This window comes from Drosophila elegans, unplaced genomic scaffold (genome assembly GCF_018152505.1).
Source record: "Drosophila elegans isolate 14027-0461.03 unplaced genomic scaffold, ASM1815250v1 contig_520, whole genome shotgun sequence".
Taxonomy (NCBI): Eukaryota; Metazoa; Arthropoda; class Insecta; order Diptera; family Drosophilidae; genus Drosophila; species Drosophila elegans.
In genome coordinates, this window is record NW_024545903.1 from 2830706 (window position 1) to 2854839 (window position 24134).

The following is a 24134-nucleotide window of genomic DNA, read 5'->3' on the forward strand; positions in this document are numbered from 1 at the left end:
ACTTTGCAAATGCTTTTAAACATTAGATAGTAATCTGCAAAAATCCAATTTGTAAGAAATTCTGGTGTTTAATGGTATTTTCGGCTATTTTAAGATGCTGATTTTTTCGACCATTGATCATTATTTAATGAAATTCGTTAGCTGGGGTAACATAAACTTTTGCACCATGCTCACATGTTTGCCCATGCAACCATCATGGCGAATGAGTAATCCTTCTGTTACATTTTTACCAGTATTTCATTTTGTTGTCCATATTGTTAAATAAAAAATAAATAAATGAATTAAAATGGAACTGAAGCTTATTTCGACAATCTGATGGTTTAACTTCCCTTGCAGTCAAGAAATGAATCCGAAATGCAAATAAGCAAAATAATTCGAAATCAACCCAATTATACCCGATTGTTCCTATGGAAGCTATAGGATATAGCTTTGGCAATGTTTGAAACATTATCAGTGTACATATAAACATTTAATCTATCTATTACTTTGCGCGAAAAACGGAATAGAACCATATAGTTAGTATGACAGATATAAAGCTGCTATAGGATATATGCAACCAATTTTGATTAAATATCTAGGGACATAAACATTCTATAGTAATAATTAAGTGCTGAATCCAACAAATTATAAAAAAAAATCGAAATTTAACATATTGACCTGAGACTATTGCGTTTTTCCAAAACAATCACGCATTCTAATCTCAAATTTGCTCTGTGCACTTTAGAAAAATATTTGAGGTTCATAGCTATACAAGTAATTCTACCTTGGATAAATCCTTGCATTTGCTTAGCACCTCAAGGTATAATCTTTTTTCTTCGTCAACATTTAAATTACAATTTTTATTAGCAAATGTAACGTAAATGTTAACTTCAATTTCTGACGACTGCCATTTAGGTTTTTTGGCTTAAATTAAGATCGGTACGATTGAATAAAACTTAAGGTGATTAGCTCCAAATGTCTTACGGCCAAACATAAATACTTTAAAACACTTGTAATACAACTTATTATTTTAAAAATAAAATATTTAAAAATTGATCTTCCTATTAAAATTTAAACATTTTATTAAGATTCATACTTTTCGGCGCATAAGTATTTTCAGTCCACGATTGTTCTTCTCCCCAAGACACAGCGAAGAAATGAATAAAAAACATCCGACAGCGAATTTTTTTTTTTTTTGTAAGTTTTACTTTTCATATAGAAAATTAAGCGTAGGTGATTCTAATAAATATAGTATTTAATTTAACATTTAGTCATTTTATGTTATGCTGAGGCGCTTTAAGACACTATGTAGTTAATATAGTTACGCGAAAATATATGTGTGTATATTCTTTTCTTATCTTTCCTTTTCATTTAGTTTAGTTCCTTAGCCTAGCGAAGTTTCAGCCAGCGGCTGTAACACTCAGTGTCCGAAAATTACAACTAAATCCTAGCGAAGCGTTACGCACACTTCTACTGTTAGAAAGTAAAATCCTGCGAGCCCTAACAAAGTATAAATTAGTGAATGCGTCAATGGCTTCGAGGCGATTGAGAGCCGAGAGTCAACTTATGCCTAGGGGCTAGCGGGCAAAGGTAATTTCATCTCGTCCTGCGCTTCAGTGGCACTTGTCAGCCACGATGGGAAACCGAACGACGCGGATCTCATTTCCGTAGTCGCAGACCACCGAGTCGCAGGCAAGCATCATAGTTTTGGGGCACAGCTGCAGATTGGCAAAGTCCAGCTTGACTTCGCGGGCTGGCTGTCCAGTGCGCACATCCCACACGATAAGGGACCCTGTAATATTATAAAAATTGGATTAATAACAGTTCGATCAAGGCGGCCGACAAGAGAAGGTCTTACCCATTTTGCTGGTTACCAGCAGGGACGGTGTTAGCATCAGCAGACTCGAATACGCGTTGGAGATGTTAAAGGTGGTCAGCAAGTTGCCCTGAAATCGCTCCCACACGCATATCCGCTCGTCCGTGCCCAGCGAGATCACATAGCTGGGTGCGCAGGCCAGGCAGCTGACGGCGCCATCGTGCGCCTGGATGTTGTACATGCACGCACCCGTGAACAGATCCCAAACGCAGAGCAGGCCATCCTGGGATCCAGAGCCCCCGGTGCCCGGTTGCCAGCGGTCCACAAACAGGCAGGTCACGGGCCCGCAGTGTCCATGCAGAGTATACTCCACATCGGCTTTGTTTAGACAATACACCTTTTGGGAACCAGAAACCAGTCAGAGTTAGAGAAATAGATTCAATGCACTTAGATTCGCACTTACCTTGAGAGTGTGGTCCTGACTGCCGGTGAAGACCATGTCGTTGACCACCTGCATGCAGGTGATGGGCTGCTGATGGGCCAGCCGCACGCCCTCCAGCGTGATTTTCATCTCCTCCTTGGTGGTCTTCTGGGCGGCATCCTGCTGGCAGCGCTGCTGCTGCATTATCAGCCCCAGACTGCCAGTGGATCCCGTTCGGACATGAGCTGAAAAGGGGGGGGGGAAACTCGTCATTCATAAGACTCACTTAAAGAGATCATTCGGGAAGACCTACTGCGTCTGTAGGCCGAGGTAAAACTCCAGTCGATCTGCTTTCCCTTGTAATACGTCTCCAAACGGTAGAAATCCAATCGCCCGTTCAGACGGGCCACAATCACCCGATCGCCGTTCAAGTGGATGTGGGTTATACCCTGGTTCCGTTTGGCGTCCTCCTGGTACGCACACTTCAGCAAGCCGGCCGGTGATTCCCACAGCTCAACGCGCCCATTGGCGCAGCCCACGGCGATGAGATTGTCAAAGTAGTCCAGACACCAAACCGGTGAGACGGGCAACTTGCGCACCAGCGTCTGTCCATCCGGTCGCGGCTGAGAGATCTGGATGTCGGAGCGGGCGATGCTGGTCAGCTGCTCGCCGCTGCGTGCGTCCCACACACGAATCTGGCCCTTCAAGCAGCAGCTGATGATGTAGGCCCCATCGGAGACCAGGCACTCGATGCGGTGCTTATGGCCGGCGATCTGTGTGGGCACACCCTCGAGGATCTGCTCGGTCTGCTTGTACGGTGCCTCCGATTCGTGCCAGCTGGAACGCCACTCCGCATAGTTCCTCGTACAGATGCAGCGGTAGAACACCACCATGGTGTAGCACAGCACAAAGATGCTGATGCAGCACAAAAGGATGGCGAAGAATATTTCCATGGGGCTCTTGGGGACCAGCGGCATGCCGCCGGCCATAACCATCGGCGACTCGCGGCGCACATCGTCGTCGTTGAAGTCCAGCGGATCGAGGGCGGCGGCCAAGGCCTTCCACTGAAAGTTCTGTTGCAGTTGCTCCTGCGGATTGCGCAGCAGGGCGGCCAGTTCCGGTGTGATGGCATGGCTCAGCCGAATGGTGGGCAGCAGGGTCACATAGTGGCCGCTCAGTGAGACATTGTATTGCTTCATGATCGTGGACCAGTGAAAGTTCGAGAGGAAATAGTTGAGGTCAAAGTTGGGGTAGCGAAGGCGCAGCATTTCCTCGGCCGTCTCGTTAATGTCCTTCGAGAGTGGCGCCTGTAGGGGTGTGGAAAAGCCGCTGCTGCTGGGAGCACTCGTCGCAGGCGGCTGCTGTCCGCCGGCCTGCCATCCCTCGAAAAAGCTGCTGACGGCACCACGGCCCGCCTGCAATCGCCGTTGCAGTTCAAGGGTCGCTGTCATCGTGCCGTTGCTCTGCATGCTGAACAGCTGCTCCAGGCAACCCGAGTTGTACACAATGGAGCAGATCCACACAATCATCCAGATCATAAAGGCCCGCTGAAAGAAGCGGGTGCGCGCCCAAAAGTTCACAATCTTGATGCGCTTGGGTATTCGCTGCTCCTGCGGCTGGTGGCCGTTCACCAAGCTCGTCCGTTCGCTGACAGAGGCGGCATCGGCAAAGCAGAGCTTCGGATGCGACTGCGAGCGCTGAAAGGTGCCGGGCACGAAGGGCGGCATCGTCGGCGAGGCGCCAAAAAAACGGAAATCCTGGCGACCAGCTCCCTGGGTGCAGCTCAGCAGCATCTTGGGTAGGTGCTTGGCCTCCGTCGTGTACTCGGCCCGCTTGATGTTCATGGCCAGGATGGTGGAGAAGAGCAGCATCTGCAGCATGAAGTCCGACAGCAGGCCGACTATGGCGAAGATGCAAAACTCCTGGATGACGGGCACGAACGTGGCCAAGCCAATGGTCAGAATGGTGATCTCCGTCAGCAGCGTCTTGGAAATGTGCCAACCCTCTTTGCTCAGAGCCTGTGCCACGCGGATCTTCACGTCGAACGTCTCGTCCATGGACACCACGCTCTTTGTGATAACCAAACTGTTTTCCAGTCCCACCAGGATCACCAGGTACGGGAATATGTCCTTGGACTGCAGTGAGATGGTCAGGCCGAAAAAGAAGCACAAGCCAAGCGACATGGCCAGGCTTCCGGCCGTGGTGATTACGCTGCACAGGGCCAGCAGGAAGCGGGAGCGAAAGACGTCGATTTTCCGGACTGAGAAGTAGACGTAGGCAAACACCAGCATGAAGGCCACCGTGTAGGGCACCAGCTCCCACATCCTGTACTCTCCCGGGTAGAATATGTACGTGACCGTCGATGGCTCCTCGACTGGCACACCCGTCGACGTGGCCAGTGGTGGCAGCGGCGGGTAGTGCCGCTGCAGCTTCTCCTTGAGCGTCTCCAGATACTCCACGTCGTTGTGCTTGAGGACCAATGTCAGGGCATACTGGATGATCCGCGAACGAGCCCGAAGCGGGTACCGCTTGAAACCCGTGTCCTGCATGGGCAGGCCAAAGAGCATTTCCGCGGCGGAAACCTTTGATTTTTGCAGGTTCTGAAAATAGGCGGGATTTATACAATAAAATGAAGTAACTTTTAACTCAAACGCCAGCAAGCAATCACTATATATTTTTCTATAGATAATAACAAAAGGGAGCGATATAGTTGACTATCAGATAGCCGATACTCTGTTTACCAGTTTCAAAATTTAAATTACTAAGTATTTTAATGGGTGAGGCATGGGCTGGCCGTTTGAACCTTATTTTGTAATAACTTCTTAAATATTTGTTTGATTTTAAAAAGGAAGGATAAGTCGATAGATAATGACCAAATTAATATATATGTATACCACCCAATGACCTTTCTCTAGCTTAACTCAAACGAATTAGATTAGATTTACATTTGTGGGTAAACTCTCAATACTTTCTATAGTGTTGATTCTAATCAGGAATACAAATACTTTACAGAGTTGGAAATGCTTTCTTTTACCTGTTACATACTTCTCAACGAATTCATTAAACCATTTTAGTCTCGAGGTAATGGGTATAATAATAAACATATGCGCTATTGATAACAATGCACTCAACATTTCAAGGGGTGTGTTCCTTTTTTGTTTAGAGCCAAATAAATAAAAGCGTTTTTAATAATTTTTCGATTTAGAATGATTCATCACCAGTAATCGACACTTGTGAGAATTTCCAGCTCGAATTAATCGATCTGATTTGCCAGTAAATTATCAAAGCGCTTATCAGCAGAACTCCCAATATATGCTTCCAATAGATTGTTCTTTTACTCCACAATTTTATCAATACTTCCCACCCTGATATAAATGAGGGTTTTAGCAAAAATTTTTTGTCAGATAGTTGTGTTTATCTGAGCCTTTAAGTATTTCCCCGATTTAACATAGACCAATTTCCTTGAACTTGACCATTATCATAACCCCGAAATCACTTTATTTGACGAGTACCTAAAATGTTCAATAAAAAACTTTCCGCAGTAAACATGTTTGTTGTATGATTGCACACCGAACACAAATTTGGGGACATCAGGTTCTTAAAATTTTTATTTGCAAGTTTTAAATCTCTATTTAAAAATACTAACATTCATTCACATTTATCTGCTTGTGTACAGAGCTCATTGAAGTAACCGTTGAAGCAAATCGTGTCAAGTGTGAATCACTCTCACTAGATCGAAGCGATATATGCGGTATCTGAATCTGAACGCTCGTCAGCGAGCACTTAGCGTGGAGAGCTATTACGCAGCGTGTGTGCCTTTCATTAGCTCGAAACCAATCGCCTAGACAACCCTATAGTGCACATCCAAATGCATGCATTTAAAAGACCAAAGGTCTAGCTTGCCCGCAGTCTAGACTGCAACACCCTTCTCGATTTCAACAGAGTGTGCTAAAATATGTACAGACTGGTGGTAATGTTGGGTGAAGCCCGCTGGCGATGACGTACACATATGGGTTATGCCCTAGAGCCTATGCCTAATCAGGCACTTCAATCGAAAAGCGACCAGCTGGTGGTTATTTCAACCCTACCCATTCCGGTGCCGGTGCAAAGGTAAAGCTAACTAATTTTCCCTAAGCACAGTTTATATGCATGGAATTTGAGTGGGGGTCAGGGAAAATATACTAGCCAACTCCGATAAAAGTGCACTATGGTGTTAAGTTGTCTAATTCTCACTAAGTACATACTAGTAAGGGGTTAGGGGTTAATTTACTTACATGATACTGAAATATAGTGTTCAGGATGTTCGTGTCCCGGGTGAAGTTCTGAGCATTCTGCGTCCAAAGGTTTGCCGGCGAGAGCAGCAGGCAGCCGTACTCGGGAAAGATCTGGTCCAGCTGTCCGTGGGTTCCCCTCTTCACGTTCTCCACATGCAAACAGTTGTGCTCCAGGGTGCGCTGGCTGTTTGCAAACAAACAAGTCCATTAACTTACTCCACAGAAAGGGTGTACTCCGCTTCGAGCTACTCACTTTTCGCTGCTCTGATGATTGCGCACAATTTCGAGCAATTTAAAAACTTCGTAGAGCGGCGCACGAAATGCATCCATCAGCTGCATGCCCTCGGTCCACGGGAGCACGCTTGCTCGGAGCGTTATCTGCTGGACGTAGAAGAAGGCGGGGCTACTCTGCGCCCACGGCAGCAGGGGAGGCGGGCTGCGGTCCGTGGCACTGCCGTTGAGAGCCTGAGCGGGTCCGGCGCCGGGCGGAGGTTCGCCGGCGGCAGGCGGCGACTGCAGCGGAATCGTGGAGCCATTGTGATGGTACGTTGTCAGAGAACCAAGACCAGCCTCGTAGGGCAGCACAATCTTGGTGGGTATTGTCCCGGGCAACGGTATGTTGATTAACGGATAGCTGCGGGAAAACGGGAGAGAGCGTCGTTAATGGAAGTGCTCGGCTAATTCGCTTAATTTTCTATTTTAAGATCGACGCGTGGCTTAAGCGATTGCGTGTGGAAGTGCTTCGTAGCCATCATCACCTATCAGTAAATAGCGTTTAGAGTATTCAAGGTCAGCGGGCCATTGGGCGTTTGCATGGGCCCAAGGCCCAAGCCCAAGGCCCAAGCCCAAGGCCCAAGACAACAGCGGCAAGCCGGTGAACGGCGCTGACCACGTCGCTCTCCAGTGATAAGGGCGCTGATAGCTGAGGAGAGGTGCCAAAACACTGGCCATGCAGCTACCGAAAAAAACAAAAAGCGTTTTCGATAAGGCCAGCATCGGTTTTCGAATCCCGCTTACAGGCGCCGGTTGACAACTCAAGTCGTATACGTTATCGTAAAACTTATCATGAAAATCACATTAATGGATTCTACATAATTGCTTATGAGCAATGAAGTAGAAGATACGACGGAAGTAATGAGTTCGTTTCGGATTTGTCTTAATGCTTTGACAAGCAAAGTAGTTAAAATGATTCAACCTTTTTTTTTTAATTGTGTGGAATTTTATTAAACAGAGAATGTGAAATGTTTCCATATAGTTTATACATTGTTTATTGAAAATCGGAAGCACAATTAAAACATTTACTTTATGTTCAACGCACATAAGATAACACATATAATATACAGTACGTTGATATGTTTTAAATTTTACAATTGATTTAGCGGGCTCCTCAAAGCTTATGTCTTTATCTACAACATCTCAAAATTATACAATTCCACAGATCGGTATACATAGCATGTGTGTATTGACGTACTTCGAACGCCCAGCGCGAGAGGTTCAACAAATTTCACTGATAATCAATGGCAATATCAAACTGCAAGTGCAATTAATCAACGAGGAGAGTAACTTATTCCTGTTTATTTTTTTGTTGCTGATTGGATTAAGGAAGTTTATATTTCAATATTTATTCATTTCATTTTGACTAGAGAGCTTAGTTTATAGTGTATCGGCTTTTGAAAGCAATTGGCCTGCTAGTAATTTTAAGTCACGCAATACTGATCGATGAGAAAATAGCAATTAGGGTTTAAAGCTCTCTGAGCAATTTTTCAACCCCTTAAAAATAACACCTCAGAAATACTTAAGCAAAAGTTTTTTGTAGAAAAAACCCTTTTTAAATCTTAAGTGGAAGCATAACCATTTCGTATATTAAAAAGATAAAGATTTTGTTTTATACAAAAAATTATAAAAAATAGTGTAATGTTTGGTCAAAGTTTTTTTTTTTGAAAAAGAAGTATTTTTTTAGATTTTTAAAATCTTGCGGAACGGGGTTTTTTTTTAATAAATTAGACCCATTTTAGAAACTTGAAGAGTTTCCTCAAGTTTTTGGCTGTGTCCGATTAAAAGCTAAAACCTAAAGAATACATTTGAGTGTCCCGAAATTACAACAAATATTTGCAATTTAGGTCCTGAAGGAATCTGGGACTGAAAGAAAAAGTTAAGAAAGTACATTTTTCCGGAACAGCAATATAATATAACCCAATATAAGAACATAATATAACTTTGGAAAATCGGTTTTAAATTTATTTCGTTATTTAAAGAGTTCCCCTTCAATCACTTTTAATCCTCCCCTGGATAAATACAATCTTGCTGTGATTGTGATTGCACATTTTTGGCACTGACCACGAGAGCAGAATCGCCATGAAGGCGATGCTGGAGGCGCACGTCGGGTAGCTGGACAGGAAGAGGCCGTGCTTGTAGTAGAAGTGCGAGACGGAGGCGGGAAGTCCGGCGGATGAGGCTGTGCCCGATCCCGCCCCCGCTGCTCCCGTCGCTGCCGATGATGAGGGGGCGGATCCGGGCGGTTTGCCGGTCAGACCGCTCCCGTTCGATGCTGCCGAGGCTGCTGTTCGCGGCGACGTCGACGCCGCTGCTGCGGCCGCCCTGGCAGAGCCATCTGTTGCGGCGGCCATGTTGTTGTTGGCAAAGAACTGACACTTACACCGGAGTAAACACACACACACGCGCGCACAGAGACGGTCACACGGACACACACACGTTAGAGATGAGACTCTGGCCACGAACTTTGTTCTAACGTTTTTAGCGGCGAAATACGAGTTGTTAGTTGGTTTTGGTTGTTGTTGTTGTTGTTGTTGTGGTTGTTGTTCTTGTTTTTGCGCGGACTCGGATTCGGAATCGGATTCGGCAATTACGCAACTTGGCGTTTGCAACGCATCATCTGCGTAGGCGACGCAGCGGCCGCCCCGATATTATTGCGATATTATTTATGTTTATTAATAGCGTCGACTCGCTGGCTTCTGCTCCTGCTGCTGGCGGTAGTTTTTGGCTTCGATCTGGGCTTGGACTATATGTATATCGATACATGTTCCCCGGCGATTTGCATTCTATTCCTATTGATTTTTCTTTTTCTTGCGCTTCATTCGCACCTTTTGGCCCCACGTTATTTGCGCCGTGCGGTTGTTGTTGCTGCTGCAATTAATTGACGTTTTCGCGCATCTTCAGCGCTCACTCACACACTCACAAACACACACGCGTCCAAGCATACGGGTTATTCTTATAAAAACCTGCGACGTTAACGTCGCTGCCGCCGCTCTCGATTTATTTAATTGAAATTAAGGCACCGCCGCCGCTTATTGTTATCAGATTAACATTTGCCAAGTCCCAAGAAACGAACAAATCACTGGGGGCACTTTTCTGGGCGGATGTGTCGTATTCGAGTGCAGTGCACTAGGAAACCGATCTGGGCAATTGCAGGATGGCCAACCACAGCACAGGTACAAGGTAAACGCGTTCGGACGAGTCCTTCGAACGGTTTTGAAAGGAAACTTTGCATTAAGCACGTTTTTTTTTTCGCCAAACAGCAAAAACGCTGCGCCGCGTCGTTACTCACGTTAGAACAAAATGCTCGCTCGTCGTGAGTCAGCGGAGCGAACTAGTTCGCAGCCGAACCAAAACATTGAACAGCTGAGTCAGCGGGTTAACGGTCACATTTTTTTTCTTTGCTACTTTTTAAAGAAAACATCTGCACGTTGTTTGAAAGTGCAAATAAAACGGTTAAAAGCGGATAATTATATCAAACTTTTATTATTGACTTTTCACAGCTACGGATAAATGGTTGATTGGTTCACAGTTCACAGCTCACTTTGTCAGTGCTGCCGGACCTACCGCCAACTTACAAAGTTGCCCAGCCCTTGGCGCTAAATTTGAATTTTAAATTTATTTGTTCGCTATGGACTTACAATTTAAGAAATGTACACTATAGTTAATCTTTGCAGTGTGGTAACTTTTGATTTGCCATCAAAATAAGAATTGGTTTCTATTGAACAAATATATAACTTTAAGTAGTGTTTTTTTTTGTTGTTGTTTTGTTTAGAAGTATAACCTCGATGAGCATGAAAATTAGCCTTAATTGTTATTATCTACACGTCCTTTGTTCAACACATTCCGCTGTCAGTTCTCACAGTATATCGGTATCGGGATACGTGGCTATCTGAAAAACAGGGACCAAAGTTGCCCTACGTGGTTCGTGAATTGACAGCCATAATAGACGCAGTAGGCGTTTCTAGGCCCCTTGCCGCTCCTGTACTAGTCGATCTTGGTTGTGGGCATAGTGTACTCTGCCGAAAGGGAGGCCATCTCGGCGGCGTCTTGCTGATGCTGATGTTGTTCCTCCGCCGCCTCCTGGGCGCTAAATCGGTGCCGCATCAGTGCCTCCCCCTGTGCAGCATATTCAGCTGTAGTCAGTTGTTGGTGGTACTGTGCCGCCTCGCTTCTAGACTCCGGCATACCACCCGATCCGTTTTGGCCGGGGTTGCTCTTACTCCGCCGGCCGAACAGCAGCACTGTTCCCTTACTCAGCAGCGGACAGAGCAGCATCTGGTGGCAGCAGGCGCACAGCCGGTAGTTTGGGCCCTGGAACGGATCCGACACCGCCGCACAGAGCATATGGTCCAGATTGATGCCAGTGAACTGCGGCGAAGGGAAATACATAATTATTTGGAAATGCAAAACAAAAAATACAAATTTTTTAAAATTCGAAAAGAGTTTCAGCACAATTGTGGTTAAGCTTAAATATCTTAAATTGCCATAATCAAATGCGATTAAGTCTCTAGAAAAATTATACTGACAATGGCAAACACTTCAGTGTTATTAATTGGAAAAAAATCTACCAAGAAAACCAATAAGTTTCCTAACATCTTTATGTTATTTACAAATAAAAATATTTAATATTTCTTTTTGCCCAGGTCGTAGAATAAATAATAGGCTAAGAATAAAGAGGAATAAGTTTAAGGCAAAAGTTACTCGAATTATATCATATTTAGAAAATAATGTGAAATGTACCCTTGACAGCTATAATATCGTTTCATTGGGTAAACCATCAATTAAAATAAAATTCACAATGAAAACAACAAAATAATCTAACTTTGAATGAATTAATTTGGCTAAATCACTTACTATGGATAGCGGTGAAAGCAGGAAAAAGTGGTAAAACAGCATGAAGGCTGTCCCTATGTGGGACCAGTGGAATTCGCTGAGGTCCTCGACAGTGTACGCTCCTGGAATATAAATAAAGAGTTAGTTCCAGACCGTACAATTAGCGTCTCGTAACTACCGCTCCGAAGTAAGTAAATCGGGATTATATAGAGCAGGGCGTGCTGAATCCAGTAAGTGGCCTGCTCGAAGGCATACGTGCGTCCCTCCACCTCGGGGAAGACGAAGGCGAGGAAGGGACCGTTAAGGTTGCTCATCTGTATCCGATAGAGCGCTGTCGTCGTCTTCGTGGGCTTGGCGGCCAGAAGATAGATCTGCAAAAATCATATGTAATGTCAATTGCTGTAGGCAAACCGCTTTGCTAATTCTCCAACCTGCAGACAGGACTGCACGTGACAAGGATTAAGTGCGAAAATCATAGACTGTCCGGTGAGCTTAAAGCCCATCTCGATGCCGAAAATCATGGACAAGGCGATTAGGAGGCACAGCCTCGTGGGACTGTGTGGCTTTTGGATCTCGTGGAGCGGCGGCAGTTTGATCGGCGCCAGGCGTTGCCAAGACCGATGCATTATGAAGATGAAGAGGGCGGACAGCAGTATGGTCTCCACCCAACGCCGCCGGTCTGTCATGTAGTTGATGCACTCTGGCCCCGTCGTTCTCGGAATCTCATCGGAGATGCCTCCGACTGCCCAGTCCCAGTCCCATCCCATTTTTAGACGGTGTTTATTGGCGAGGACGATAGCTTGGCGACGTCTTTGGTTTGTTTAAACTGATTGTTGCTAAGAAATTGAGCAGTTAAGTATTTATGAACGAAATGCTTATTGATCCGGTTCAACCCCTGTCCTATGGTTTTCATTAAAAATTAACTTGGTTGCGTGTCCCCGTATTCGAAATTGTAGAAAACTTTTTACAGTAGCTCCTGGCTTATAAAAAATTTACAAACTAAATATGCAACTATTTTTAAATAAAAGATTGGTATTGATATTGATTGAATCACGATAAGGCCTAAGTAGCAATGTTTCTACGATACCTAATTCTCAATAATAAATATATATTATTTTGGTTTGTTGAAGACCATCTCATTACACCTCACTACTGTTTACACTAAAGAATGGTCTGAGTAAGAACAGATCACTCTTCGCTATCCATGAGCTCTGATTCACGTGCGAATCGCCGCACGATGGGAAGGTGTTCAACTCTTGTTGAACAATGCATTGCAGCTGCAACGTGTCCTATTTTGCACTGGAGAAGGTTTTTACAAACAAACTAAATGGCCACTGGCCTGCCGGCAAAAAGTAAGATAAATGAATAAGAAATCATGTCGGCGTTGACAGTTGCCGCAGCTGTCTATTGGCCATTTGCCAAGGGCCAAAAAACCTACAGCGGAAACCGAAGGCCGAGACATTAGCCATTTTTAGCCAGCCACGTATTTCGAAGTACACTTTTTGGCGCTCGACCGCATGACGACTATGAATAATGCCAGATCAGGCCACAATACTGGCTCACAAGGTACAGGTGCCGGCCTTTATAAGGAAAATAGGCAGGGTCAGCCGCTGACATTGTGCTTTTCATTGTCAAGAACCCGGGGGAAGGAAACTGTTTGTTTAAACCCAAGCAAGTGGAAGCGAGACCAAAAGCTCTGATTCAAAAAGGACACTTCGGCAGAATGAGACTCATTTAGACCCTGATTTAAACAAAGTAATATTATTTTTGCATTAATAATATGTTTGTCCATCAGTTATCGTAATATACTTTCACTAATAACAACAAACAAAATATAGCCATTAAAGGGAGGGGGAATATTGATTAAATTTTACTCATTCGTAATCGAAGTGTTGCTGGAAAAGTCAAATAATCTAGTGCAACGTTTGTCAAATATCCCATTTGCAAACACTTAATTTTGTTTACATAACTTTAATTGGAAGTAAATTCAGACTGGAAACCTTTAACCCAAAGAATTTTTGTATTGATTTAACAGGTTTTAAGTGCTAACATCAAGGGTAACGTTAGCTCATTTATCACTGCATTAAAATCGTAACCTTTCGACGATTTCCTCAGAGATATGTACATATGTAAAACACAATTTTTGTCGATCTAATTGCCTACTTTAGCCGTCTGGCGACAGACGATTCGATTTTTCCACCCGTTACCTAGAGGTCCTCCGCCTTGAACTGCCACGTGGTCTAGTGAAAAGCTCGTCTCCTTTTCCCCCTTGAATCACCGCAGCACTTTCGACACTGTTCAGCGAAAACAGCGGCTATCGCACATTCTCTGTTCCTTTTTCTTTTTTTTTAATCACATTTCGCCTGCATATCTGCATTTAGCATGCAAATTGTGGGGCGAAGAACAACGGCGGAAAGCGAAATAAAGCGCGACGTTTCTGCTGGGCGACTGGCTGCGGGCGACTGAGGCTTTGAGTACCGTTGCCTCGCATTGTCCTTGTGCGAGCTTTCACCTTCTCCTCTTTCTCTTCGCGCAGTCGTTCCCGAGCTTTGCCTCTCTCCGACTCTCTCCGACACTCATGCTCTTTAGTAAATTGGGCGCCAAAAATTATGGTACCGGGGTGCAACAATATGATATTCATACGCCAAGTACTCGTGCATGCAAATGTGTTTGCATACCTACATACATACATACATACGGATGTGCATTTGGACTGCCAGACGGTCGCAAATTGGATTAGCGGTGGACGATGGTCGCGGGGGCGAGTGACCCAGAAAAGATAATACCTTGATGCCGTCAACCATATATAACATCATATTAAATACTGATTCATGTCTTTTTGATTATTCTATATGGCCGGAACGATTGATAAGATATACAAGCCCGACTAACTGATTAACTTGTTATAGTTTACGAAACTTACATACTTTAACAATTTGCTACCTGATGTGTAACTTGTTTAACTATTAGAAGTCTAAGAGAACTGGCTTAAGGTTTGCTCACCGAACCTAGTAAATGTCAGTTATTTTGTATACACGTACGAATATTGTTACCTTTCCCGACAAGCGAAAAAACCGAACTGTAATTAACAGAACCTGGTGATGTAACACACCGACAATGCCATGGAGGGATTGATCAAAGCAGTCCACTTTGGGCTATATTAGAACCGTGTAGCGCCATCCATCTAATTAAAAAAATTCCATATAATTGAGCATTAAAACTCTACATTGTGTTTACTAGTGTTTTATGTGTTACACACTATACCATTCGAAAAAAATGAATTTCACTGGTACTAAGCTTATTGATGTTCAGTTTATATTCTATTTAGTAAGTAGTATTTACGATTTTGGTATTTGACTCCGGAATAATGATAAGTTTTGAAAATAAATATATAAAATTTTAGATATTTTTAATAAAAAAATTAAAGTCGTTTAATTAAAATCATGACAGATTATTATATTATTAGTATTCTTTTACCGATTTTTTTTGTTATCGAGAAAATTAGACATTTTAGGTCGAACTTGTAAACAGTGAAGTACAATGTTACATGCTTTGTATGGAAATACCCGTTTACCCGTTCGTGTAACGGCTGTAATTTTTCAAAAATAAAAAGGAAGTCAACGGTATTTACGAATTATTGTTACGTTACGTTTTGTTACGTTACGTTGTAACTTTTGGTTCTCGCAGTGTGACCAGTCCCCGTTTATTATAGGTAATTCGTTAGCTTCCGTTTAGGGCCACACTCGACTAAACTAAAATAAAAATAACAGTTTGTGACTCAGAATAAAGGCTGCACAATAATTCCACAGCCCTAATTCTGCACCTTCCAGACTGTAATGTCGATGTAAAAGCGGGACAAATTAACCGGAGTTCGAATCGAGCACAAATTGGGAGCAGCTGCGGAATACAGACACAAAGGCGTGTGCGAGTGTGTGACTCGTGTGTACTTGTGTGGGAGCCGCGGAAACCACAAAAACAAAATCCATCGAGATGGTGGGCATTATCGATGAGGCGCAGCTGTTTTATCCGCTGGGAACTCGCATCAAGATAGCCGACAACTACGGCACAGTGCGCTATGTGGGAGAGGTAAGCTGCAGGAGAAGGGTTTCCGCAGACCAGAGATCTAACTCCGCTGCGTCTTTCGTGTTCCAGGTGAGCGGCCACATGGGCACCTGGCTGGGCATCGAGTGGGACGACGGGCTGCGGGGCAAGCACAACGGCATTGTGGACGGCAAGCGCTACTTCCAGACGCAGACGCCCACGGCGGGCAGCTTCATCCGGCCGGGCAAGGTGGGCCCGTGCGCCACCCTGGAGGACGCTGCCCGAGAGCGGTACCTGAACTACGACTCGAGCAACGTGGACGAATCCCTCATTCGAGAGGCCCAGGCGAGTCTGCAGGCGTCTCTCTTCGAGGTCGTGGGCATGGACAAGATCGCCCGCAAGCAGAGCAAGTTCGAGCAGCTGGAGGAGGTGAGCGTTGACCAAACGCCGGTGAATGCTGCCGGGTACCTGAAGGAGCTGACACAGCTGACCACGCTGAACGTGAGCCACACCTTGATCTGGAACTGGGAGATCGTGGCCAGCATCGCGCAGCAGCTGCCCTCCCTTACAGTTCTGAACTTGAGGTAAGTAGAATGCATATTCCTGTTGGCCTATTGACTGACCACTGCCCATTGCACTAACCTTCCAGCTCCAACCGACTGGTCCTGCCCACGACGTCCCAAATCGCGGATCTGGAGCCCTCCTTTCGGCAGCTCAAACGAATCAACTTGCGCAGTTGCGGCTTCTCCGACTGGAGGGATGTGATGCAGACGGCACTTCTCTGGCCCGACATTGTGTCTCTGGGCCTGCAGGAGAACTCTTTCGCTCAGCTGGCCGAGGTCGATCGGAAAAAGATCTTCAGGCAGCTGCAGGAGCTTGACTTGCATCGCACGAATATCATGGACTTTGATCAGGTGGCCAAGTTGGGCAACCTGTCTACGTTGCGTTTGTTGAATCTCATGGAGAACGGCATCGAGGAGATAAAGCTTCCCGACTGCGATCCGCAAGAGAAACTGAATATGTTTGTCTCGCTGGAGCAGTTGAACCTTCTTCACAATCCCATTTGGAATGAGGTAGGACTTGGCCACTAGCCGCAATCAAAATTAGTTTTATTAATATACTTTGCACAGGCTGATGCGTTCAACGAGTTGGACAAGCTGCCCCAGCTGAAACGTCTGAGTATGACGCCGCACTTAAAGTCAAATTTTGATGAAATGGCCTCCAAGGCCGTGGCTAGCATAGCCGGCCTACACTTCATCAATAGAACCGAGGTGACAGCGGAGGAGAGACGTGGTGCCGAGTACGATATTTGGAAGAAATACGCCCTGGATTGGATGCAGGCGACGCATCAAGGATCGGATTCCTTGCGTGAGTTCTGTCGTCGTCATCGCACCTATCCATTGTTGGTTAAAAGTAAGCTATTTTCTGACCAAGTGATTCGAAGACTAAAGTTTTCCTTTTTTTGTGCAGAGTATGGCTCCCCGGCAGACTTTGTACCGCGTATCCAAGCAAAGCAATCGAATTTAATTAATGTTCGCATACGGCATCAGCTGACGGGCGAGATCTGGGAGAAGAAAGTTCCACGAATGATTACTGTGCAGACTCTGCAGGGACTGATCATGAAGCGATTTCGGCTAGCCGGTAACGTTCCCCAGCTGTGCTACATTGATGCAAAGCATCCGGATCTGGTTGTTCCGCTGGACAATAATGCTAAAACGCTGGACTTCTATTCTGTGCAAGAGCACGACACTGTTTTGGTTCAATAGCGTCTCGCGCTCAAACCCATTTCCGTATTTATATGTGGTATTTTAATTTTAGGCAATTGGAAATCAAAAATTGTTTGTTCAATTTAAATTGGGCCCCCATCCACGCATTAAATTGCTAATGTTATCTCTAGGTACTGATAAGTTGAAATTTTCACTAAGCAATTATACGCGCATATTTATTTTTTTATTTTGCTTTTCAAAAAAGAAAATATGTTATTTAACCAAAGAAGGTTTTTTATTTCGCCTTCGAATGATATTTTGGGATATATTTACATTTTAACTTTGCGGTTGTTGTAATTTGCAGGACGAAATGAAAAATAGTTAAATGATTTAGCAGGATTTATGTTATATATGTGCAGAAGCTGACTTAAACTTAGTGGATGTTGGTAAGACAAAGTTCCACACACTGGATTGATATATTGGAATTGCATATAAGCCACTTGGACCCAATTGAAGTTTGAAAATAATATTGATAATTTGAAATGTTCAACTATTATATAAAAGCAATCTATATTCAAAAATTTGGTTAACTAGGAAGAAGGATGGAGCAAAGACACATTTTGAAACAAATATTATTATTAATCCTTTGGTTTATATTTAGGTTTCCTGTTATGTTCCTTTCTTATAGCCATTTAATTGAATGCCAAACTAATTTCGTATTCCACCTGTTGCTTTAATGTTTAATTCCGCAACCTATTCATAGATTACCCTCTCTCTGGTTTTAAATGCAAAAGCGACTACCAAAATGGTGGATATACTCGTCAACATGGCCAGCATTTGCATAATTCGGCTGCAGCAACTGTCGCCTGGCATTAGCATGGCTGACAAATATTTTCGACTTAATTGTTGTCATATTTAAAGTTGCTGCTGTAACAAAAGAAGCAGCGCCCACGAACTGGCAAGTAAACTTGTTTATGGCTCGCAGACAATGCATTATTAATGAGTGTCTACGGCGCGTGGCCAGGGAGAAAATATGCTCGCATAAGGGTGAAAAGGTGTATGGAATTGTATGGGGTTGCCCACAAAAAGGGTGCTTTTTACGTCGCTTTCCTGTTCTACATGACTCCCTGGTCAAGTGCACTTAATAACATCTCTGTATGCAAGTGGCGCAATGCCCAACCAAATATATTCGGGAAATTGGAATCTGGTCAACGAGTTATCGTTCAGGAATGGCAAAATTGCATGAAAAGTTGATGTAAAGTCATTCGTTGAACAATTCACAAAGGTATATTCTACCGATACTTCGCTCGAAAGTTATGTTTTCATTAAACAGCTTGAGCTAAAAATTAGTTAGTTCTTCCACTATTGAAAAAGCTACAAATAGTAAGACATTATATATTTTTCAGTTTTTTTTTTTAATTTGAAATGTAGATCGTACAGATCAGTTATGTCAAAAAAGAGTGATAAAAACTTATCTGTAGATTCGCAAGACTATATGCGTTTGGCATTCTCGTAGCCACGTTATCGGATTTTCTTAACAGTTTTATTAAAAACGTTTGCCAGCTCTAGCTGCCTAGTACAACAAAAGTTATTCCAGGAGTCTACAATAAAAAATTTACCTAAAAAACCAACACACATACAGCTGCGGTCAATCAAAAACTATATTTTTTTAAATGGGAAACATAATATTTTGAAAATATTATACAAAATTGTAATTTAAAAAATAGATCATATACAAGTATATATTTTTTATTTTATTTAATTTTTTGAAAATTAGATACTTGAGTATTTTAAAAAGTGAATTGTATATAATTTATAATAGTTATATTTTCTTTTTTAAAATTAAAACAATATCAAAAGTCTATAAAACCTAATTTCTTTAACTTAACATTAAGATAAATAAAAACAAAAGTTTTCTTATGCTTCAAAGGTAAAAAATGGCATATCAATCTTTTAAACAAATAACTTTTGAAATTGTTCATATGATTTGGTATTGCTCGACGCATCCTTTATTGCTGTTTTCTTTTAATTAATTTTTTTTACTTTCACCGAAATTTTTGAGAGCCAAATAGTATCTCGTAACAATATTTTTTGATCAAATTGGCAAACGTTTTATATGGTAGTCTCCTATCGCAAACTTCGTCACTACGTAGAATGTCACTCAAGAGATATTTTAGTACAATATACAACCAGGTAACAAAAGTTTAAACTGTTTGTTATGCATTAGGACACATTCGAGAACAATTAGCAGCCAAATGAGATTTATTCGATACCCGGCACATTCATGCATCAACGAATTCAATTTGTGACCGCAAAGATAATCGTGAATGTGAAATGTCAGATCGAGTTTTGTAGACTAATTTGCCTTAGGCAACCGTCACCGTCCCACACATCTGACATCAGCCGAAAAGTAATTTAATTTCGATGAGTTGAAAATGTGACAATTACTTGTGGGTAATTGCGTTTCAGCTGCTATGGAGTGTGCCTTGGGAGGCCTTAAAGGTTGCACTGCCCATGGGCGGTCCATTGCTGTGGGCTGGGCAAATGTTTACCGCCTGCGATTGGGGTCAAAGACATGCGACCAGGTCGCAACTGGTCAAACATGAACGGAGCCAGCCGCGGGCCTATAAATGGGCACTGGGCGCTCAGTCGGTCAACTTCCTCGCTTCAACTCGGAACCATGGATATCCCAGTGTTGTGGCTCTACCTGCTTTTGGTCTCAGTCCTGCTGATCTTCTTGGTGCCCACTGCCGAGTCCACACTGCTCCTGTGGGCCTGTTTATACCGGCTGCAGATATGTCCCTTCAGGACCACCACCACTTAATGATCGGGATGTAAATTATTGAAAATCAACGTTTCCATTGAGCCAACACAGAAATGTATGCCACCCAAAGTAAATAAACCTTCCCTTCTTAAGCACGATAGGATACATCAACCGCTCAAACAATATACAGCCCAAATATATCCCCTTTGCGTTCTGCTTGGCCAGTTTCTTGACTAAGAGCCGAAGTGTTCCGGCAAGTGCGAAGTTTGTCATTAGTTATTTGCACTAATTAAGTGCAAAGCTTGCTCGGCTGTGGCTTTCACTTTCGCCGCTGTCAGTACGTGTTCTGGTTGCGCAATTCCAAAGGCAAACTCCCACCCGGAGCTGCTCATTTCGGGTCATTTGAGGCGGTTGGGTGGGATTTAGCCCAGCTTCGTAATGAGCGAAACTTAGTCAAATTCAAAGCTTCGAATTTTGCGGAGATTTAATAGTCACCTTGCAACTTGGACGCTGTCATTTATGTTGCTTACTGTTTAAGCAATCTTTGTTTCAGCTTATTCAATTTGCAGGACTTTGTTTCGGGTGGAAATCCTATTGTAACATAAAACCTCTTCAAATATGGGCAAATAATTGTTATGTTATATGTTATAATTGTCATTATGACGAATTTATGCTTTACCAAGTATAAGTCCTTCTGGAATGTGTTTAAAAAATTGTTTTTCTTTTATTTTTATTTCACCTAAAATTACAAGCAAAGTTTTAATTTATTGTTGGGTTTTCAGTAATAATTTTTTTATTCCGATCTCGTGTGTGGAGAACAACTGGCACAAATCAAAGGAGTGGATTTTTAAAATTTTATTTCACATTGACACATTTTCAGAATAATTTATTTGACCAGGTTTCTTTTGTGGTTTGAATGCCTTAAAGGCTACTGGAGCTGGAATTTATTTAATATACATATGTCGGTTCATGTCAGCATGCTTCTCGAATTCCAATGAATGTGTGTGACAATTAGGCAATGTAAATTTCATTGCCACTTTTATTTGCCCAAACATCCATCTTCGAAGAGTCAGAGGAAAGTACTAAAAATGTGTGCGATTCGCATTGAAAGGAAACCGCAGGCTGTTTGTGGGCGGCTCGAGCCCTACCTCCTTTTCCACTTTGGTAAATGAAAATTAAATTTAGAAATCATTAGACGCCTCGGGCGGTTCACTTAATGTGGAAGATGAGCCAAGCGAATATCAATAAATGCCACGAACGTAGACATCATTTAATGGAACATGGATGGGCTTCCACTCTCCTCCAGTTTTTGCCCCCTAACGAAGATGAACTGAAGCAAGCCAATTGGCATTTAATTAGCATGGACCGAGGAATAACAAAATGCAGCCAACAATGGCCAGGTAACAATGCCCGTTTGACCCTGCAGGTGGGCGGTATAATTTCCGGTCGGGAGTTGGTACCTTTTCGCACACAAAGGATAACATTTTTGCGGCCCACTCTTGGGCTGAACAGAAGTGGAATTTAAGGCCCAGACCACACCGCAAACCGATTTGGCTCGGAAGGAAAAGCAACACAGAACACAAAAGAAACACAAGGCGTCCAAGCGAGCAAAAACCGAGAACAAAGTTTGGCTGAGAGAAGCGACGCTTTCGTGGCCATAAGTTAAAGGGTTTAAGTTGCTTACTAATGGCAGCATTGTACATATATTAGGGAGACACGGGTAACCTACCGACTTATGGTTAAACTTTAAAATTCTTTAATCCTTTCGAACGAACATGTGTTCTTCATCAACATTTGAGCCCATCGAGCCTGTAGCTCGCGATTACATGAACTTTATTATGTAAGAGAAAACTTAGGAATCAACAAATTCGGAAGACTTTAAGAGAGTAGTTTAAGGCAATTAGCCATGTAATTTAGTTTGTTTTTTCAAGAAAATGCCTCAAAACACACGGCCATCGCATTTATGACAAGAACTAACGATTTTGGGAACTAGTTTTCGTAATTTGGCATCACCGATCCCTTTCTCTTCCTTTCCACTCCATTGTTTAAAAGCTTAATATTTTAATTATAAAATAATGAAAATAAGGAAATAAAGCAATAATTTATATTATAGTTGTCAAAAAATGGAAAGCTATTTGAACAAGTTTTAATTAAAATTAAAATGTTGTGAGTGTAAAATGTTTTCAGTTCTGGCGCACTCGACGGTTGTCCCACTTACACAAAAACTTATTTTGATTTTCGTTTTCATTTATGAAGTGGACAAACGTCCACTTTTTACAAGGCTAAATCGATACTTTACAGTGTTCTCTAAAAATCAGCCCATGCCACATTTTGCCATTTTTAACAGACAATATGTGCAAACGATATTTTCTAATTTGAAGAGAAATGTTTATACAAGGTGGAACAGAGAATATATAAATACGGAAGATAATGTATAATTTAAAGCCACTTGAAATGTCAATGTAGGTAACGTTCCTACCTTCTATAAAGCTAGTTTTAACTTGCTATTTAATTTCACATCGCGCACAATGTTCGTTTCAATTTTTATGGTGGGAAAAGGTTTTCCAATTTCGGGGTGACAAATGAAGCAAATCATTGTTAAGTCAACTTTAAGTGTTCGAAAAGGTGTAAAAATCCGCAGTCTGCTGTAGCGGCATACTCCGAGGCGCCACAATGTTACAAGCTGTCGTCGCCAAGTCGTGTCAAAGTCTCCGCCCCACTCTCCAAACGACTTTTTGCTTGTCTAGTCATCCATGGGCAGACTGGAGCCTGCGGGGGGAGGTGCTGAGCTCCAGGGGGGGGGTGCGGGTCTATATCCACACGTGCGGAGGAAGGGGCGTGTATCACCGGGGGTAGCGTACACACATTGCTGTGTTGACTTTCCCGGATTGTAATTCAAATTTACTGAGTGCAAACAGCAGGCAGATGGCAATTAATTAAATATCACTCATACGTCAGGTATTGCGGCGTAGGCAGCCAGTAGTTGGCCAAACAATCGCTGGAAAGTCGTGGGCCCACGGTGCGAATGCGTAATGGGACGAAAGCGTAACAGAATTAGAGAATTCGTGGGCGACATAGAAGCGTAAGAATTAGTTTTAAGCACTAAGTTTTGGAAACCAAAATAGACACTGCCCAACGGATTTGTGTACTGAGCAAAACAGTATTTAAGAAACTAAGAACCTTTTTCGATAGTTCCCTCCCGCATTAAACTTTAAGGCTTTTATTTCTTTCATTTAAATCATGGTTAGGTATATTTTCTTAGTTATTAGGTGTGGGAAGGGGGTACACAAACAGTCACTCTATCATCCTAATGCAGTGGCGTTGAATGGACAATATGGCGAATTCAGCAGGCACGCCAGTAGGATAAAGCAACCTTCTGCCGTGGGCGACAGGAAAACCATGAGAATGGCCAAGAGCACCAGGTAAAAGCAAACCGTTGTGGCAATCATTTTCGCTTCAAACTGCAGGGTCGAATAACAGCCCTCCGGCCTTATATATCAGCCCCAATGAAGCTCTTTCGATCGCAGTCGTAATTGCATCTGCCGATTGGCAAACAACAACAAGGTGATGAACTTTGCTTGCTCAGTAAATATTTGTAAGGTTGATCTTAGTAACACTCGTTACGTGGTTGAAGCTGAATTTGCTTAGAGGGCTGTCTTCATTTATTTACTTCTTCCAATAACCAGCGGAATTAAGAATGCCACAAAATTACTTTAAAGAGTATCTAATTTGGATATGGTTTTTTTCAATATAAATTAAATAAGAATTTGAGGGGAATTTGGATACCTAGACAAAATAAGAAGTGGTTTGCCGCGACATTTCTTGAAAATCCACTTGGTTAAGGCTTGAAAAATGGTTTAATTACTGTGAAAGGAGTCAGTCAACCAAGGGAAGTCTTCCCACGCACCGGTTATCCAATGGAAAGGCCACAATAGCGGCTATAAATACAATCAAATCATTAAACATAAACAAAAGCGACGCGTGTGCTGGCAAAATATTTGTGGAAAAAGAATTTCCATTGAGA

General features: G+C 43.0%; 5 protein-coding genes and 1 long non-coding RNA gene across 6 annotated transcripts; 3 read left to right on the forward strand and 3 right to left on the reverse strand.

Moving 5' to 3' along the window:
- Nucleotides 1-1182: 1182 nt before the first annotated feature.
- LOC108134660 (sterol regulatory element-binding protein cleavage-activating protein) lies at nucleotides 1183-10065 on the reverse strand. Its single transcript, XM_017255055.2, has 7 exons — nucleotides 8828-10065; nucleotides 6744-7124; nucleotides 6491-6674; nucleotides 2530-4816; nucleotides 2259-2461; nucleotides 1838-2192; nucleotides 1183-1771 (listed from the first exon to the last, which is right to left on the reverse strand). The coding sequence occupies exons 1-7, from the start codon at nucleotides 9115-9117 to the stop codon at nucleotides 1593-1595; spliced, it is 3879 nt and encodes a 1292-aa protein (XP_017110544.1). The 5' UTR covers nucleotides 9118-10065; the 3' UTR covers nucleotides 1183-1592.
- LOC108134663 lies at nucleotides 9850-10514 on the forward strand. Its single transcript, XR_001773836.2, has 2 exons — nucleotides 9850-9939; nucleotides 10267-10514. It is a non-coding gene; the product is annotated as an uncharacterized LOC108134663 (long non-coding RNA).
- Nucleotides 10368-14073, reverse strand: LOC108134662 (transmembrane protein 164). Its single transcript, XM_017255057.2, has 5 exons — nucleotides 13807-14073; nucleotides 12031-12435; nucleotides 11778-11970; nucleotides 11621-11721; nucleotides 10368-11134 (listed from the first exon to the last, which is right to left on the reverse strand). The coding sequence occupies exons 2-5, from the start codon at nucleotides 12364-12366 to the stop codon at nucleotides 10751-10753; spliced, it is 1014 nt and encodes a 337-aa protein (XP_017110546.1). The 5' UTR covers nucleotides 12367-12435; nucleotides 13807-14073; the 3' UTR covers nucleotides 10368-10750.
- A 1241-nt stretch (nucleotides 14074-15314) lies between these two features.
- Nucleotides 15315-17632, forward strand: LOC108143633 (tubulin-specific chaperone E). Its single transcript, XM_017268147.2, has 5 exons — nucleotides 15315-15685; nucleotides 15752-16224; nucleotides 16290-16713; nucleotides 16771-17053; nucleotides 17111-17632. The coding sequence occupies exons 1-5, from the start codon at nucleotides 15590-15592 to the stop codon at nucleotides 17404-17406; spliced, it is 1572 nt and encodes a 523-aa protein (XP_017123636.1). The 5' UTR covers nucleotides 15315-15589; the 3' UTR covers nucleotides 17407-17632.
- A 2394-nt stretch (nucleotides 17633-20026) lies between these two features.
- Nucleotides 20027-20215, forward strand: LOC108143632. Its single transcript, XM_017268146.2, has one exon. The coding sequence runs from the start codon at nucleotides 20027-20029 to the stop codon at nucleotides 20168-20170; it is 144 nt and encodes a 47-aa protein (XP_017123635.1). The 3' UTR covers nucleotides 20171-20215.
- A 3099-nt stretch (nucleotides 20216-23314) lies between these two features.
- On the reverse strand, nucleotides 23315-23596 carry LOC108143631. The gene has a single exon (XM_017268145.2). The coding sequence runs from the start codon at nucleotides 23557-23559 to the stop codon at nucleotides 23413-23415; it is 147 nt and encodes a 48-aa protein (XP_017123634.1). The 5' UTR covers nucleotides 23560-23596; the 3' UTR covers nucleotides 23315-23412.
- Between the last annotated feature and the right edge of the window lie 538 nt (nucleotides 23597-24134).